Source organism: Gymnogyps californianus, chromosome Z (genome assembly GCF_018139145.2).
Source record: "Gymnogyps californianus isolate 813 chromosome Z, ASM1813914v2, whole genome shotgun sequence".
In the NCBI taxonomy this organism is placed as follows: domain Eukaryota; kingdom Metazoa; phylum Chordata; class Aves; order Accipitriformes; family Cathartidae; genus Gymnogyps; species Gymnogyps californianus.
In genome coordinates this window covers 48433876-48452933 of record NC_059500.1, presented here as the reverse complement: position 1 = coordinate 48452933, position 19058 = coordinate 48433876, and the positions used below count along the sequence as shown (strand labels likewise).

Sequence of the window (19058 nt, the reverse complement as noted above, 5' to 3'; positions counted from 1 at the left end):
TTAAAAAAGAACGGCTACATTTTCTGACAGGCTTCTCTTATATTACAGCTGCATAAATCCAGAAATCTTTCCTAATAATTCTGTGCAGGTGATCTGACATTTAGAGGAATTAATACTGACAACCTATGGTTGTTCTTTAAGAAGTGATCAAAATTCCATTCCTCATACCTGCTTAGGCTATCAGAAAGGTCTGAAGATTCATGAGGTTTTTCTTCCCCCATCTTTCAATGTCTATGCTCTTTCTTCACCTCTACAATCTGTTGGTGTATGAACAGAGCTGAGGAGTTTGCCCCATTCAAAACTGGTTTTCATTGTGGGCTGCAGTTAGAGGCTGATAAACAGAGATCATAAAAATCAGTGTCAGGTGACAACATCGGTATCACTACTGAAATATGGGCATAAAAACAAAGGTCACAAACTTTTACACAAGATGACATAGTGAGAAGCAGAATTGGTGTCAGGTGCAATACTCTCATTAAGCATCACTGGGGAGAAGTGTTCAAAATAAAGCCTGGGCTGTAAATGCTAGTTTCTAGTAGCAGACATATTGTTCACATATTTGTTATGAATTTGCTACCTTTACAGCTGCTTCCAGCAATTGAAAATAAATACTACACTTCCATCCTAACAACAATGCCGCTAACTTTCTGAAATATGTAAATAGGGTAGTAATCATTAGATGTAAAGAGGCGATTCTTGTGAAACTGATGCCAGAACACTACATAAAGCTCTAACATCAACACTTACAAAGAACTGAAAAATGGAAATGTGGGAAAATACTTGCTAATTGTCTGAAGGCTAGGGAAACACCCTGCCAAGACCCAATCCTTATTTAGCTTAATAAGAAACAGAGATAACTTGATTTTGGTAGAAAAATATATTTATTGGTATAAATGGGATAAAATAGAAAACATACTGGGTCTACTAAAGCTCATAAATATAGTAAAGAAAGGCTGTTGGCCAAAATATGAAGGGAAGAGATGCAGCCACAGTCTATTAGTGACTGGGTCCCTTCAAAAATGCAGAGCATAATAAGACACAGTTTATAGATCTAGTTACTAAGTGGCAATTGAACGAAATTCTGTGGCTTGAATAAATTTGTCTATGTGTTTAAGAGCCCCTACCAGTCTGAAAGACAAGAAGTTGATAGTGCAGAAACCAAGGGAACTGGAAGGTAGAGGAAGAAATGAACATGCCATCAAAGAAGAAGGGGTAGATAACAGGAAGGTAGAACAACATCACAGTAATGAGTTTCCCTTGATTAAATGAACAGTACTGATGGTTTATTAATAAGAAGTTTTGTTTGGAATATGTGAAGAATGTTTTAAGTGATACATTAGTCAAGGCTTCCTCTCTAAATTCCTCTCTCTCTTCTTAAAAGGATGCTGAATGGGTCACTATCCCTGACTGCCAACAAGTCAGACCAACAGTGTAGCCTCAGCTGAATGGGTTAATAGGATCTGAAAACCTCATATTTTATCTCTCTGGTATGCTGTGAAAAAGCAGCTAAATATCATAATCTTTCATTATGGTAGCTAGTCTTTAAAGGCGATGAAGTCCAGAGAAAACATGGTATATGGAAAGAATGCACTATGGAACTTAAAAAAATGTGACAATATTTAATGTATTACTGTAAATTGCAATTCTGGGTCAAAAAAGCATCAAAAAAACCAGGCATGTAGTGGGGTTTTTAACTACATTGTTTCTCAGTATGATTTAGTATGACACAACTGCCTGACCAGCAGTTTTTACTCAAGTGCTTCAAAAAAGGGAAGAGCTTTAGAGAATAACTGAGATGTGGTTAATGTTTAAACTACATTTTCTTGTATCTGTGGTTCACAGTAATTATGCAACATTCATCATCTGAGAGAACTTCGTTGTGATTGAAATAAAATCGAAAAATAAAAGCTAACTTTCACACAAGAGAAAACAGAAGTATTTTTATTTAGGCACTATTTTTCTTTGGAAATTTATGACCAGTTCCTCCTCACTCATGCTTGGCCTTTTCTAGTGTTATTTGAAGCTGAAGATTCACACTTGTGTATTTTAAAAAGAGAATATAACACAAGGATCTTTCTAACATGGACAGCTATGTAAATCATTTCATTCAGCATTATAAAATTAAACCCTTCAGCATTTCACCTCTATAATCCCTGTACTGAAAATTTACCTGACTTAATCCATTTTAGTTTAATGGCGTATGTATGTTTTTATAGTACATGAAGAGCAAGGCAATTTATATTCATGATAGGTGATTTTAAAGTCTTTAATGGATGCTTCAGCCCCAGCTAGACCTGAAGAATGTTCTACTAAATTTGGGTACTTGTAACTGCATGCTAGAACTGCACAGTGCAACAGAAGTGTTATCACATTTAAAATCTCTGCCTAGCTGGCATACAAGTGCCTTTTCTTTTCTATTTTCTGTTATGGAAAACATTCCTAATGTCAAACATTATTAGCACACCTCTGGATTCCCTGCATATTTTCATTTTACAAAAGAAGCTGCATTGTCCTAGTTCTTTTTTGATGTAACCAGGGAAAGAAATTAAGTCCTTGTACAATAAAAAATATAGTAATAATTCAGTAACCTTTGAAATATGTCAAACAACTTCAGATAGCATAAGTGGGTAAAGTATATCACATAAGGCTCATACAGGCTTTTAGCTAGAGATACACAAGACAAGCTGATAGATGAGAAGAACAAATCTTTTAACAAATGATCTGTGGGCTTTTTTCATGCAAAACTAGGAAGGCTTTGTCTTACTTCCAGCTCTTCAACAACTTTGAGCAATCAGCACCAGGCCAAGACATAAAGAAATGGATACCTGCACGTACCTTTAATGCAGTGAGAAAGGGTTGCATAACATCCAGGCAAACTGCGAAGAATCTTGGTCATGAAGATGGAAATGCTGTTTGCATTTGGAAGTGTTCAACAGGTTGCTTCATTTTTTTGTCTGTTCTCGGAAAGCATCTATTACGGGGTTTTGTTTACTTGATCATTAATACATTGAACTCAGTGCTTCTCTTCCAAGCTTCTCAAAAGTGGCTCATGAAAACGTAAATTTGAGTCATAAATGTTGGAGGTAGAGAGCCACTGATAGAGTTAAGGAGAAAATAATGTCCAGAATCTTTTGTCTGCTTTAATGGCTGCACCAAACTCTCTGCTAGAGCCTACATTACAGTATCTGGTATCTAATTTTTCAAACTTTCTTTACTGTCTATCTCTTTGAAAGACTTTTAAGTTTTCCCATGTATTCTATGCATCTTAAAATCAGAATTATTATTCAACTGCATGGATAGTAAACAGTAAGAATCCAAACTTCACGGTATATTATGCTTTGTTTCTTTTAAAGTAAAATCAATGTCTTCTTTATCTTAATGATTATAGCACAGTTCACTGCTGCAAAGTACTGAACATTGCCTTTCTATTTGGCCCAATTATTTGATAATTTATAAGGTAGAAGATTTGTGATTTGTACTCAGATTTGATGTGATTCACTCTGTGCACCTGAGCAAAATGTGTACTCTCTGCATACCTCAATAGCACTTGTTAATCAAATATCATTAATATTACCCAACCTGGTAAAAAACTGCTGTCTATGTGATAGTTACCATAGCATTTATTGACATTGCTCTGAGTACCAGTTTGCTGTGCTGTGAATAAAATGATTTTTGGTGGCTGCAAAACCACAGAATCTGTTACAGTGTGCACCAATTTATTGATTTGGATAATAAACAGTGAATTTGTGCTATTTAAGGCAAATATATATATATATATATTTATACTAGCATCACCTAAACTGAAACCTAATGTAGTGTTCCAGTCGGTTCAAGGGGTTTTGCAACACGACCGAATTCCTATAGTGACTGAATTGATGACGTCTTCCATCTCCAGAAGCTTTAACAGGAAGAATTGTGTGCTGATAGTGAAGTACTTGAAACACACTTAAAAACACCTGAAAAATAATATCCCAGAATTTGCCAGTCAAAATCCTCTTTAATCTGCTTATAGTCTTTCATCTTGGTTAGGCACAAGCACAAGTAAGCAAAATAAAATGCCACATGCTTCAGCCAGCATAACAAGGAAAAAACTTTTTACTTTCTGTGTTTCTGTTCTGACCTGATGGAAAAATTCTTCCCAGTTGTATTTCAGGAGATGATAGGTAATGAACTTCTTTTAATATTTGTTTCTGCTGCTCATCTTCAGCCTAAGATTTTGCAACCCTCTGCAAACAGTTTAGCTTGCAGATACTCTTCACCTCATTTTTGGTAAATTTGTTCTATCATGTGTTGGGTTAAAGAGTTTGCAGGAGCATATGTGCCAAACAGAGAGGCAGGGGCAAAACTAGGCAATTTTAGCTAATGTCAGAACTACATACTAGAAATGTATCTGATTAGGTTAACAGTTATTCGCTATGTGAAAACGCCTTGAAATACTGCAGAATGAAATCCTAGGTTCTTGCAGTCCTTTTCTTATCAAGGGACCAGTATTTTTCTCCTATTTTTTCCCCTTCTCATCATTTCAGACTGCCTTTCAGCAAGGTTGTATAACAGTAGGTAAATAGATGGGTTAATACATGGGTTGAGAGCTGTTTTTTTTTTCCTACCTCTTCCTTTGTCCTGGGAGGTACCTATGCATAGATCACTGCTTTTCAGCTTTAGCATAAGATTACTGATAAGACTACTTATACGTAAAATGCTTTGAGACCTAAGGATAGAAAGTGCCACTTCACCAGCCTCAGCAAATGTGTTTGTTCCTAGGCAATAATCAGTGTGTACTAGTGAATGGGCTCACTTACTAATAGTACCTTTTTTTGTGTTTCCCATGTCTCCACCAATATAAATGAAAATATCACATGAAAAATCCTTATTTTTGGAGGGTTGTGGGGTGTACAAGACAGTCTGAAAAAAGCTAGGCAGGAACTGTACTTCAGATATTGCCCTGAGAAACAAACTTAATTTGCAAGGCTTTCCTGGAGTAAGAAGCAGCAAGGTAAATGCAGGAAAGATAAGACAAACTAGACTGATACTAACAGTCTCAGTGCTCTGGTATGCTACTTCCTTTGGAAAAAACCAAGGTCATTTCATTCCAAAGACTTTCAAAAAACCTCCTGAAATCAATGGGCAGTGTTTCAATGAGGAGAATTGTATCTAGTGATGCAATGTCTTGCAAAATATTTAAGGCAAATCTCACACTTGTATAGGTACTTCCCATGCTTTGTGTGTGTGTGTGTGTATGTGTGTAAATATATCTCGTGAATTTGTTTTTCACAAGTCATTAGGATGTAACTGATTATTTGTTTGTATGACTTTGCACACTTAGCTAATGTTAACGCGATGTTTCAGATCCTTTTAACCCACATCTAATATCAGGTCATCACCAAGTAAGAATTAACGTGCGTTTTGGCAAACAGGAAATGCTTTTGGTATGAATACCTAGATGTAAACACCTTTCACTAACCCTGGCTAGTAACAATTAGAAAAATATCTCAACATGCTGTAATTATTTCAGGAGTGATTATGGACTGCAGAGCACATTATAGGGTACAACTTTCTTTTGGAAATTCGGTAGCATGTTTACCAGACCTCTTGTTAGCAATGGGATCTAGGTCTCAATATGTGGTTCAACGAAAGGATGTCCTCAATTCGTTCCATACTATAGTACTACAAGCAAAAGACAAACAGCTTTTGTTTTATTCATAGAAAACTTGTGTTGCTTATAGTTGTGCTGAAAATGCCCTACCTTGCAAATTTTCTTGTGGATTTGAATAGAATCATTCAGAAAATAATATGCCACTTATTCACTGTAAAGACAGCATAGTTCAGTCCCTAATAAGCTCTATTTCTATTTTCCCTTCATATCCCCTGCAAATGAAGTGTTTTATTCTGCCCCTCTATTTTTCGGTTCCTATGTTCTTCCTTCAAATCTAGCAAAATATATATGCTTTCAACTCTAGCACTCTTTCAGTCTGGCTATTTTAGGTTTTTCACTTTGGATTTCTTTCACTCATCTACCAGCTGCAAAGTCATGCTATCTCCCTAGAAGTCCCACATTCGTTCAGGTGCATACCTGCACCCCCACCAGACCATACATACCCAAACATGGTAGGATTTCTGGATCCCTGGGCTCCAAGAACCCAGTGTTGGAGTCCAACTGCTTTAAAAACTTCAGAATTCATAGTATGTCCATTTCTCTTTTTCAGGACACATTTGATTTTAACTCCTGGAAGGGCAGGAATAGAAAATTTACTGCAAAGTAATATTCCTTAGGATTCACTATCAGGTCAGTCTGGAAATGACTTACTTAGAAAGCCTACAAGGCTTCTTGCCAAGCTTCCGCCCCTTAGCTTCTGGGTTGATTCACTAAGGATGCATGAGAGATATCTGGGTCATTTGCAACACAGGTACACTGTCAAGCTAACTGCTTCTGAAATACACAGATCAATTTCTAAGAAAAGGTCTTGTTTAAAGAGCTGCCAGTGGGTATCCTACTGTTTGCTTCCTTTCCAACCCCTTTTTCATTTTAGGTTTTGAACTTTTCTTCTGCTTGGTCTGGATTCTGCTTTTTTAAAATCTTTAGGAGTTTGTGCCATGGGGTGAAGTCTGTAAAACAGGAGGAATAGGACTTAACTTAAAAATTTTTAAAGTTCAAGGACAAATATACATACAACCTTGCCACTCATTTCTTAAAAGAGTTCTTGCCCTATTCACCTATTACTGCACTTAAAAAGCTTTGCTCTTTTCCAGTTTATAGCATTCTCCAATTTGATCCAGCACTGTAAGTCATAATAATGTTAGATTTGTGACACTGTGTTCATTTCTACGGCAACAAAATGCTAAGTCACAAGCACAGGATTATGGCTGTCAGCAAAATTATTCTTATCCAAGCACAAATATGCCAGATAATAAATAGCAAAGGAAATGTAGAAAATGGTGGGCCAACTAAGTTGTTCTGCATAGAAATATAAAAGAATCGGTCCTAAGAGGCTACTCAAGAAAGCAGCAAAAATTGCTTGCCTAGCATTGGTTGGTTTAATTAGAGGTCAAATAAAATTGCATTAGAAAATTTAGGGGTGTTTTCAAGTGTCACTGAAGGCAGGAAGTTTCCTGCTGGAAATGGGATCCTTGGTACAAACATTAAGGGGTCTTCGTATGAAAAAGGCTTTAATCGGAAGACTTCAGTGGGAATTTTCTGACTGTTGTCAAAAAAATTATCTCTTTATAGAAATATAGAATGGTTTGGGTTGGAAGGCACCTTTAAAGGTCATCTAGTCCAACCCCCCCTGCAATGAGCCAGGACATCTTCAACTAGATCAGGTTGCCCAAATCCCCATCCAGCCTGACCTTGAATGTTTCCAGGGATGGGGCATCTACCACCTCTCTGGGCAACCTGTTCCAGTGTTTCATCATCCTCATGGTAAAAAATTTCTTCCTTGTATCTAGTCTGAATCTACCTTCTTTTGGGTACTTTAAACTGTTTAAAACCATTACCCCTTGTCCTATCGCAATAGGCCCTACTAGAAAGTCTGTCCCCATCTTTCTTGTAAGCCCCTTTTAACTATTGAAAGACCGGAGTCTTGTCTTTTCCAGGCTAAACAACCCCAACTCTCTCAGCCTGTCCTCACAGAATAGGTGTTCCATCCCTCTGATCACCTTTGTGGCCCTCCTCTGGACCCGCTCCAACAGGTCCATGTCTTTCCAGAGCTGGGCGCAGTACTCCAGGTGGGGTCTCACCAGAGTGGAGTAGAGGGGTAGAATCACCTCCCTCAACCTGCGGGCCATGCTTCTTTTGATGTAGCCCAGGATATGGTTGGCTTTCCGGGCTGCGAGCGCACATTGCTGGCTCATGTCCAGCTTTTCAACCACCAGGACCCCCAAGTCCTTCTCTGCAGAGCTGCTCTCAATCCTTTCATCCCCCAGCCTGTATTGATATGAAGGTTGCCCTGACCCAGCTGCAGGACCTTGCACGTAGCCTTGTTGAACCTCACGAGGTTCACATGGGCCTACTTCTGGTGCTTGTCCAGGTCCCTGTGGATGGCATCCTGTCCCTCAGGCACATCAATCACACCACTCAGCTTGGTGTTGCCTGCAAACTTGCTGAGGGTGCACTCGATCCCACTGTCTATGTCATTGATGAAGATATTAAACAGTACTGGTCTCAATATGGACCCCTGATGGACACCACTTGTCACTGATCTCCATCCAGACATTGAGCTGCTGACCACTACTCTCTGGATCCAACCATCCGGCCAAGTCCTTATCCACCAAATAGTCCATCCATCAAACCCATATCTCTCCAATTTAGAGAGAAGTATGTTGTGGAGGACGGTGTAAAAGGCCTTACACAGGTCCAGATAGATGAATGACATCCGTAGCTCTTCCCTTGTCCACTGATGTAGTCACTCCGTCATAGAAGGCCACTAGGTTGGTGAGGCAAGACTTGCCCTTGGTGAAGCCATGCTGGCTGTCTCGAATCACCTCCCTGTCCTCCATGTGCAAAGTATATTTGGAGGCCAGTAACTAGCGGTGTACCCCGGGGGTCAATGCTGGGTCCAGTCCTGTTTAACATCTCCATTAATGATCTGGATGATGGGGCAGACTGTACCCTCAGCACGGGTACACAAAACTGGGAAGAGTGGCAGATACAACAGAGGGGCATGCTGCCATCCAGATGGATCTCGACAGGCTGAAGAAATGGGCTGACAGGAACCTCACAAAGTTCAACAATGAGAAGTGCACAGTCCTGCACCTGGGCCAGAAAAACCCCGGACACCACTATATGCTGGGGGCCACACAGCTGGAAAGCAGCTTGGCAGAAAAGGACTTAGGAGTCCTGGTGGACACCAACTTGACCATGAGCCAGCAATGTGCCCTTGTGGTAAAGAAAACAAATGGCATCCCGGGCTGCATTAAACAAAGGATTGCCAGCAGGTGGAAGGAGGTGATCCTTCCCCTCTGCTCAGCACTGGTGAAGCCACATCTGGAGTCCTATGTCCAGTTCTGGGCTCCTCAGTACAAGAGAGACATGGAGGTACTGGAGAGAGTCCGACGAAGGGCCACAAAGATGATGAGGAGACTGGATCCTCTGTCTTATGAGGAAAGACTGAGAGGAACTGTTCAGCCTGGAGAAAAGCAGACTTAGGGGGATCTTATTAATGTATATAAATACCTGAAAGGAGGGTGCAAAGAAGACAAAGCCAGGCTCTTTTCAGTGGTACCCAGAGACAGGACCAGAGGCAACGGGTGCAGACTGAAACACAGGAGGTGCCCTCTGAACATCAGGAAATACTTTTTTACTGTGAGAGTGACTGAGCCCCGGCACAGGTTGCCCAGAGAGGTTGTAGAGTCTCCCACCTTGGAGATATTCAAAAGCTGTCTGGACACAGTCCTGAGCAACCGGCTCTGGATGGCCCTGCTTGAGCAGGGGTGCTGAACTGACTGACCTGCAGAGGTCCCTTCCAACCTCAGTCAATCTGATTCTAAGCTTACTGCTGTCTTCTTACAGACAGTTGAACAGATGCTTTTCTTCCAAGCATTTCTGACACAGTCTTCCATGGAAAATGAAGCTTGCACCAATGTGGTCTCCCTTCCCTGCCAACAGAGGACAGCAGCAGTGGAACTTTTGGGCGACACCCCACCAACCTCTCCCACCCTGACCTGTGAATTTGCTTGATGACAATGTAATTGTCCACCTGAACTTGCCTATTCCCACATTAAATTCAAAAGCAAATGAGGAAAGCAACATGGAAGGAGAGCGGAAGTGCCCAAGCTTTCCCCACAAAGCTGCACCCACTGGAGTGAGACGGAGATTACACTGGTTTTCAGGCCTCCTACTTAGCAGAGTAGCAGGGATGACGGTGGAACTGTTGGCTCTAGGCTTTGGAGTTTACATCAGTCTGAGATGAACGGCTGTAGGTCCATACCCTTGCGTACTTGCTGTTGAAGATGTAGAGCTGAACTGGGCAAATCTCCCGTAACAAAGACAGATGTTTGTGTGTACAGCTGTGTTTTGGTGTTTCAGGGTGGGGGAACGGTGGCTCTCTTAAAGACAAGCAGAAGGCAGAAGGCAGAAGCGGAGGGCTGTGCCTGGGAGCGCACATGGGCGTGGGGGACCTGAGACAGGATTGCCCCCCTGCCTGGCGGTCAGGCTGCTCAGGCCTCCTCACACACCTCAGACATGCCTCACGGGTCCCAGACATGGCTGCACCCCATGTGGGCCCTCACTAGACCCAGTCCCCAGAGCCAAGGTGCCCCCTGAATGGAATGGGCCAGTGCTTTGGGGATCATGACCCCCAAACGCTGCCAGGCTCTGATGACGCCTTCCTTGGGCAAGATGGGGGGGTGCCCCTCATACCAAAGGATTTTGTCAAGGAACTTAGGCAAGGAAAGGCTACAGGAGTGTCGTCTCCTTTTGCTTCATTAGGAAACATCCCCATGGTGGAGAGAAAGCAGAAAGCCTGAGGAAGGCCTCAGCCTGCGAAAGGGTTAGCAGCTTTGAGAGGGCCTCTGAAATGACATTGCTCTGCACCAGACTAACAGCCACATCCCTCTGGTCTGTTTCTCCATTTTCCTCTTTAATTCTTATTCAGAGAAGGTCTCCACGTGTGTCTGGCCGGTAGCATTTGTTCCCACGGTCTTCCCATACACCTGCACTCGATAAATGCAGGTGTATCCTGGTTTTCCCCAGTTGCTCCGTATGACAAGCTTCAAAACCCGAAAGTCTCTGGGGATCCCATTCTGCAAAGAAACCGTAGCAAAAAGCAGCATAATGCCTGGGGCGTAAAGAGTGACAGCAGGCTCTGTGCGTCTTCCTCTGCCAGCCCAGCCCCTGCTCCGGGACCAGCTCCTGCCCTGGCTGAGGCAGCAGCTTCTCCCTCCTTCCCTTCTCCCACCCAGGCGGCAAAGGACCCCTGTGCCCCTGCAGAGCAAACACCCAGCCTCAGAGAGTGTGGCGGGCAGTTGTGGAAACCTGAGGCTCGCTGGTCCCAGGGAAACGGGGCCTGGGGCAAGTCCTGCTGCGGGGCAAGGTGCTGGGCATCCTCCCTGCCACCGCCTGCGCGCTGGGTGTAGCCAGGTAGCTCTGGGGACCCAGATGGCTGTGGGGCCAGCGCGGCCTTTGTTCTGCTTTTGCCGCCCTGCCGGATGCCACTCTCCCTCCTGATCCTGCCAGTGTTTCTCATGGCCAGGGTCGGGCCTCTGCCCCGGCAGGGACCATCCACACTCCTCCTGCAAGTGACTTGCTGGCAAACTGGCATTTCTGCCCTGGCCTCTTGCCCACACGCACTCGCTGTACCTGCAGAGGGAAGGTCTGGGTGGGCTCTTTCCGCATGGCGTAGGTGAATGTCCCCAGCAGAGTTTCGTCCTTGCCTTCCTCATCCAGTCCCTCAGAGATAAAGCACAGAGGAGCAGGTCAGGCTCGACGCGACCATGAGGAAATGCTCACACCAGATCCGGGCCCGTGATCCCCACCCAGCTCCTGCAGCTCCAGCACAGTCTGGTGCAGGATGAGGTGGGCCTGAGTCTCCTCCTTGTGTGTTGCTCAAGGACCCAGAGGTGCTGGGCCAAAATGTGCTAAGCAAGTCTTAGGAGGGGTGACACCACCCCACATGTCCCTTAAAGTGTCCCCTCAGGGAACAGCAGTGCTTGGGAGCACACAAATCTCGGCAGATGCGCAGAGAGCAGCAAGTCCCCGTTACAGCTTTTCCCCACAGCCAGGTCCCAGCCCCCAGTGCCCGGCAGAGACTTACAGAGACAGTGAAATCTCGGGGGGTGCTACTGACAGTCCCCAGCGGAGAGGCTATCTTTGAGGCGTGCTGTATGGTGATGGCGGTCGGTCGTATTTGTGTGGGCAACCGGATTAGCACCTCGCTCTGAGACCCTTGGAAAGGCCAGCAGTATCCCGGGGAAGTATCCGGCTGAAAGCAGAGGGCAAGAGCAATGAACATGAGGGTGTGATGGGGCCCCCTGCACTCCTGTGGGCAGGTGGCACTGCGCCTCTGGGCTGTGCTTGTGCTCGAAATGAATGGCATGTTGGGAAGTGGACAGAAGCTCTCGGCCATCTTCCCAGCCTGGGAAAGAGGAAAACAGCCAGCCAGTGGGAAACATCTGATACCCTGCACCTGAGGCAGGGCTTTAAAGAAACCTCTCTTTTTACCCAGCCTCCCCCCACCCTCCGCTGCCCCATCGGGAGAAGGACAGCCAGAGCTGTGGCAGGGAAATGGGGTCCCTAAGGAGAAGCTCCTCCACCCAGCAGTGACCAGGGACAGTGGGCAGGAAGCTCAGCTCAACTCAACTGCTGTTTTGTAGGGAGCCAAGCCCTGCGTGAGACCTCAGGTGTCAGGCACCGGACCAGTGCCATGGTCTTGAACAATACCACTGGCCCCAGGGCTTGCCCCCAACTTTACAAGAGGCAAGAGAAGCAGCACTGACAGTTTCTGCTACTCTACCTGCACAAAGGTATCCAGAAGGGGTGGAGCACACATGAACCAAAACACCCGGTAGAGCCATGTAGAGCTGCTGGATGATCTCTGCAGGTCAATGGCAGCCCCTGAAGGGAGAAGAGAGCAGCTGACTGCAAGACGTCCCAGGCTCGGAGGACCTGGTGGCTGCAGGCTATTTCTAAGGCTGCCTGCCAGCCCCGCACCCAGCACCGCACCCTTGGAGATGCCCCAGGAAAAGGAGGGGATCCCCGTGCCCTGTGACAGCATTTCCCTCCCAGCCACAAAAAGAGAAGGTCTGTGGGTGCTGGGAGACAGCAAGCCCCCATGGGAAGGGCAGCAGACCCAAGCCAAGGCCCTGCTGCATGGACAGCACCCAGCCACTTGTTTCCATTCCCCAGGAAAGCTCTGTGGAGTGGGGAGGGCAGAAATGCTGTCAGGGGCACGCCAGGGGTATCGGCGAGTGGTCTGATGGCAGGGTTGGGGTGAGCCCAAGGGAGCCACTCAGCCACAGTCCTGCTCTTGGGCCCCATGGTTTCGTCCCATGTCCCTATGCCTCAGAGAGCAGAGTCTGCCACGTAGCCTCCGTTTCAGAGTGCTAAGCAGGAGCCCAGCGCAATGACAGCCCTGCCTGCCTGTGTCCATCCGTACCTGCGCTTTTCAGAGCCCAGTCAGACATCTGCGTGGTTGCAGACATTGCCTCTCTCATTCGCTGAACTTCCTGGGAAAGACACAAATGAACAGGGGAAATAACCACGTCAGACCTGGCCAGGAGAAGGGGCTTTACAGCGGAGAAGCTCAACCAGCAGCCGCTGGCAAGGGATGGGTGTGTGGGCTGAGCAGAAAAGGCCCACCAACTGGCCCAGGAAGTGCCTTCTGTGGGGCCCTGCTTGTCCCAGCCCTCTTTCACAAAGTGCAGGATCACCTTCTTCATAGTGCCAATCTCTGCAGCCAGGCTCGCCACCTCATCTCTCAGCTGTTGCACCTCTTGTGATTGTTTCCCCAACAGAGTGAGCGAGTTCCTGCAGTCACCAGGAAAGCAGATCTTGTCAGAAAGATGCCGAGCCCCTCCTGGAGCCTCCAAGCTCGGGAGGAGCAGAGACAGAGGTGCTCAAGCCCCCTTCTCTTTTGCCAGTTTGCAAATGTTTCCCTTCCCCTCCAGGTTTAGCAAAAGGCCCAGGCAGCAGCGAAAGGCACAAGCCCTGGGCACTGTGCAAGTGAGTGCAAATAACACGGGGTCATCTGCCACTACCCCACCAAATGTGCTGCAGGTCAGGAGAGAGGAGTGAGCTCTTACCGCAGGGACCTCAGGTTGGCTGCAGGCTGCCCCAGCAGCACCTGAAAGGGAAAGGCTCTCCGTTTGAGTCCCAGAGCTGCCGGGGCTTTCCAGAGCCAGCAGCTCTAGGAAGGCATGGCAGAAGCAGCTGCTAAATCTCTGGGTCACTGCCTAAAACTGGAGGGACTGGGTGAGTTACCCACTCAGCTCCAGCAGCGCTCCTTTGTGGGACCTTCCTGTCCCACAACAGCAGTCACTGACCTGTGGCACATCCTTTGTCCACAGCATCCACATCAGCATCAAGGTCCCGCAGCAGGCACCAGCTGTAATTCACATCACCGAGAGAGTTATTTTATTAGGGTTTCTAATGATCCCTGTATTCACAGAGTCTCCTCCCACATCAGGGTGGCAAAAGGCTGGCTGAGGACACGGGGAAGGGGTGCAGAGAGAGGTTGCAGCTCCAAGTGGGGACCCTCTCTCCGGGCCTCGGGGCTCTACACAGTCCCGGTTTCTGGGCACGCTTGGCGCCCCACAGCTACACCCCATTTCCCCTCCCTGCTGCAGTGACCACCAACACCAGGCTCCACCGGCTGTGCACTCATTTCCTCTGTTGGCTCTGGGGCCAGGTGGGCTCTGCATATAGCGAGCATCTCGGGAGCTCCCTGGGCTGCAGACGCGGGAGGTTAGAAGGGCCCCACCAGTGCCTCTCCCTCATGCTGAAGCTCGCACTCCATGCCTCCGTGCCTCCACTGGCAGTGGGCGAATACTCACCAAGAGCACCTAGGCTCATCAAGAAGAGGATTGTGAAGAGCTTTGTCTTTTTCAAGGTGACGATCTCTTTCCTGAAAAAGAGGGAGTCTTGGTGTTAGCAGTGCTCAAGCATAGAGCCCTGCGCATGGGGCATTTTCTCTTACAAGCTGAGGAGCAGCAATTTTGGAGGCGCCAGGATCTCCTGGTGGGGAGCACTGCCAGCCTCCCCCTCCTTGCCCTGACCCAACGGCACCCCTTGTCTCCATGTCCACACTGGACACGTGTTGTACTCACACAGTGAGGAGGCCTGGGCTGAGGCGTCTCTGGATGGAGACCACGGCCATTGCCACACTGAAGACCAGCCCTGGGCAAAGAAACCAGAGAAAAGCCTGAGGACCCTTCTTGAGGACACCAGTCCAGTGCATGCCAGATCCCTGCAGGGAGGTAGGCGCTGGTCCTACACACTCCCTCCCTGGGGCAGGGGCAGGGCTGTGGTTGTGCCCTATAGAGGGGGGCAGCTGGGAGCGGGAGGCGGAGGGCTGGGTGGGATCCCCTCGCAGGCAGGGCACTGACGACGTGCCTGGGGAAGGAGGGTGGCACGAGTCCTGGTGTACCTCCTAGTTACTACAGTATCCCACACAGACATGGACACGGTAGCCAGCTCCGTCATCGTCACGTAGCAGAGGTGGCCCCAGGCCTCACTTGCGGCAGGATGACGCTGGTTCTGCAGGGCTGTCGGGCCCGGCCAAGCCAGGCAGGCTTGGTGCAAACACGGGGTGAAAGGCAGCACTGAACTTACCCTCATTTTTTGCAGCACTGCAGCTTGCAGGCCCTTGCTGGCTGGTGCCCTGGGCCTCCCGAGATCTGGCTGGGCAGCTCCTGGCTCCTCTCCTTGGCAGGGCAGCCCCTTGTGCTCTTGGAGAAGCATTTCTCCTTTTCATCCTGGTGAGAAATAAAGCTCTCCTGCAAGCTTATGTGCCTTCCTTCAGCTGCAGCAGTGTTGCCTGTCTGGGCAGATCTCCTCCTGGAAATAGCTGGGAGGAGAATGCTTGCCACAGGCACACAGCCACCAGCACACTGTGAGCTCCTTCCAGGCCCACAGCTTATGGCCCACAGTGCCCGACCTCACAGAGGCCTGGCCCGGCATGGTGTGAAGTCATGGCTGTGACATCGCAGACAGAGCTACAGGGGGGCGGGGAAGGGGGCAGGGCGTGGAGAGAGACCCCACAGCCCACTTGGTGCTGGGTTTTGCATTCGTGACTAGGCAGTGTTGAAAACACACCAGTGTTTTCGCTGCTGCTGAACAGTGCTTGCAGAGTGCCAAGACTTCCCCTGTTTCCTTCTGTGTGTCCCCAGGCGGGTAGGCTGAGGCTAGGCAAGAGGCTGGGAGGGGACACAGGTGGGACAGCCAACCCAAATTGACCAAAGGGGTACTCCATGCCATTGTCGTGGTTTAACCCCAGCTGGCAACTAAGCACCATGCAGCCGCTCGCTCACTCCCCCCACCCAGTGGGATGAGGGAGAGAATCGAAAAAAAGTAAAACTCATGCGTTGGGATGAAGACAGTTTAACAGGACAGAAAGGAAGAAAATAATAATAATTATAATAATAATAATAAAATTACAATAATAATAATAAAAGAATTAGAATATACAAACCAGCGATGCACAATGCAATTGCTCACCACTCGCCGACCAATGCCCAGTTAGTTCACGAGCAGCGATCCGCCCCTCCCGGCCAACTCCCCCCAGTTTATATACTGGGCATGATGTCATATGGTATGGAATTTTCCTTTGGCCAGTTTGGGTCAGCTGTCCTGGCTGTGTCCCCTCCCAACTTCTTGTGCCCCTCCAGCCTTATTGCTGGCTGGGCATGAGAAGCTGAAAAAATCCTTGACTTAGTACAAACACTACTTAGCAACAACTAAAAACATCAGTGTGTTATCAACATTATTTTCCTACTAAATCCAAAACACAGCACTATACCAGCTACTAGGAAGAAAATTAACTCTATCCCAGCCGAAACCAGGACAGCCATGTAACGTCATGCTCCGCAATAAAGCCTGGGCCTTTTGTCTTTCCAAAGGAGCCATTGCTTGGGGACTGGCTGGGCATTGGTCTGCTGGGGTCAACCCACCACAGCTTGATCAGAGAAAGGAGGGTGTTTGCTGCCTGCTTTATAGTCTCCCAGTGGAGCAGGAAGGTTCCTGTGTGGGGGCACAAGGTGCCCTGAGGGCACTGGGCATCTGGCGTGGCAGCACGGGGGCACAGGCAGTACCAAGCATGGCCCCCTGCCTTCCCCCTGCCTGGACAGGACCAGCCCTGCCAGATGGGGGCGTCCTATGGGGCAAGGAGGGGGAAATGGCTCTGGGTGACAGAGGCTGAGGCTGCATGGGGCTTTGGCCCCCTCAGCCACTCTGGCTCCACATCATCATGGGGAGCTTCAGCCACCAAAGTGGCCCCAGGCATGTGCCAAGGGGCTGCTGTGCGCCTCCATCCTCAACAAGATGCATGAGCACCCAGGACACTGCAACGGCTCCTTCTGGGATGAGCCAGCTTGCAGGGCCTTGCCGGGTTGTAACAAGAGCAAGCACCAATAAGAGGATAAAGACAGAGCCCTGCTGCGCACTGTCTCCATGCCACACGAGCGAAGGGAGGGGGGACTCGACGATGTAGAGGCCCTGGCCAGAAGACAGGCCTTGGAAAGCCTCCCGGCAGATGTCCCTGCCACAGCTCCTCCACTGGCTACAGTCCCTTTACCTAGTCTGCTGCCTGTCCTTGCCCAGGCACCTGTGCCACTCCAGACACCCTCGCCCAGTGTATTGGTGTATTGGGTGTCCATGTCCAGGCGTTGGCAGCAGGGGGACTGGCGAGGGAGCCTCTGTGAGGAGAGGCCATGGCTGCCTTGTGCCAGACACAGCCGGTCCCAGCCACTTCCAACAGACCCACCACAGAACACAGCTGAGCACATCCTACACCTTCCGGCGGCAAGATGTCCCCCAGAGGTGAGTAGCGGGTCCAGTCTTAACAGGACTTCTGCCACAGCTGGAGTACCGTGTCCAGTTCTGGGCTCCTCAGTGCAAGAGAGACATGGATGTACTGGAAAGAGTCCAGCGATGGGCCAGTAAGATGTTGAAGGGACTGGAGCATCTCTTATACGAGGAAAGGCTGAGAGAGCTGGGACTGTTCAGCCTGGAGAAGAGAAGGTGCAGGGACGATCTTATTAATCTTTGTAAATACATGAAGGGATAACGCAAAGAGGACAAAGCCAGGCTCTTTTCAGTAATGCCCAGTGACTGGACCAGATGCAATGGGCACAAACTGCAACACGTAAGGCTCCATCTGAACATCAGGAAACACTTCTTCACTGTGAGGGTGACTGAGCCCTGGTGCAGGTTGCCCAGGGACATTGTCGAGTCTCCATCCCTGGAGATATTCAAAAGCCTGGACATGGTCCTGGGCAACCAGTTCTAGGTGATCCTGCTTGACCAGGGTGTTGGACCAGATGACCTCCAGAGGTCCTTTCCAACCTCAACCAGTCTGTGACTCCATGGTTTACTTCAAAGGCAGTTTTCTACTGGGAATTGTGGTTTAATATCTTTCTTAGTTTTCAACTTACAGTGTATGAACTAAGGTCATTATTTTAAAACACTGCAAAGTTTTATACCCAATCTTTAGGTCACCCAAGTTTCCACTCTGCTGAGTTCATGTGGTAAAGAAGAAATTCTAATTAGTAAACATGGGAATTTCTCTATCATGAACTCCCTTGTGTTCCTCCTAGGTTGGTAACAAACGTTTACTAACTTCTGCAAGGCCCCTCTATATCTAACGCTCCTTTTCACAGCGGCTAGCATAGGCATATGACATAGGTTTTTGTACTCTTGACTATGGCCAATTGCTGAAGCTGTCCCTTGAAGTGATAAACAACCTCAGACAAAGCCTAAAAGTGCCTTCATTAACTCAGCAGGTTGAAAAAGCACTTGGGGGCACCTAGCTCTGCAATGCACACAGGCTTCATAAAGCCACCTTTTGGATTTTCATATACAATTTGGGTAGTGCTGCACAAGTGTGTTAAATAACTAAACAATAAATATTAAATATTATAATAAATATTTGGTACCAGCTTTGAACAACGCGACACTTGTATATCACATCTAGCATGCCAGTCAGGTGCCTCTGGGTGAACATGAAAGTCTAACAGACATTTACATGTTGTTTATACAGTTGCTTCTCCATTAGTCAAACTCCAATGGCTTCTCAGAGAGAGAGTGGAGGTTCAGATAGAGAACTGGAAGTTCATTCTGGGGTTTGACTTACCAAAACTGTCAGCACTCTGGAGGAAGGGCAGAGACCAGAGCCCGATCTCCAAGCCCTACTCAGTTGAGCTCTATCATCAAGCTGACTGAAATACCTGAATGAGAGCTGACCTTGGGTTTCTGTCTGGAATTGCATTTTGATTATTTTTTCTCATTCTTTTATATTTGCTAGGGCAAATGTCTAACAACCAAGGGAGTGCTTGTGGTATTTGTCCCCCAGCATAGACTAGAAGATGTTAATTGCTTCCATTGACAGCAATGAGAGTGGCATAGAATAAGA

At 47.5% G+C, this 19058-nt stretch overlaps 1 protein-coding gene across 1 annotated transcript; it reads right to left on the bottom strand.

Annotated features, from left to right (window-relative positions):
* Positions 1-10581: 10581 nt before the first annotated feature.
* LOC127027758 (sperm-associated antigen 4 protein-like) lies at positions 10582-15133 on the bottom strand. The gene is made up of 9 exons (XM_050913598.1): positions 15078-15133; positions 14707-14827; positions 14485-14555; positions 13363-13459; positions 13089-13158; positions 12447-12547; positions 11748-11915; positions 11294-11383; positions 10582-10737 (listed from the first exon to the last, which is right to left on the bottom strand). The coding sequence occupies exons 1-9, from the start codon at positions 15131-15133 to the stop codon at positions 10582-10584; spliced, it is 930 nt and encodes a 309-aa protein (XP_050769555.1).
* Positions 15134-19058: the final 3925 nt, after the last annotated feature.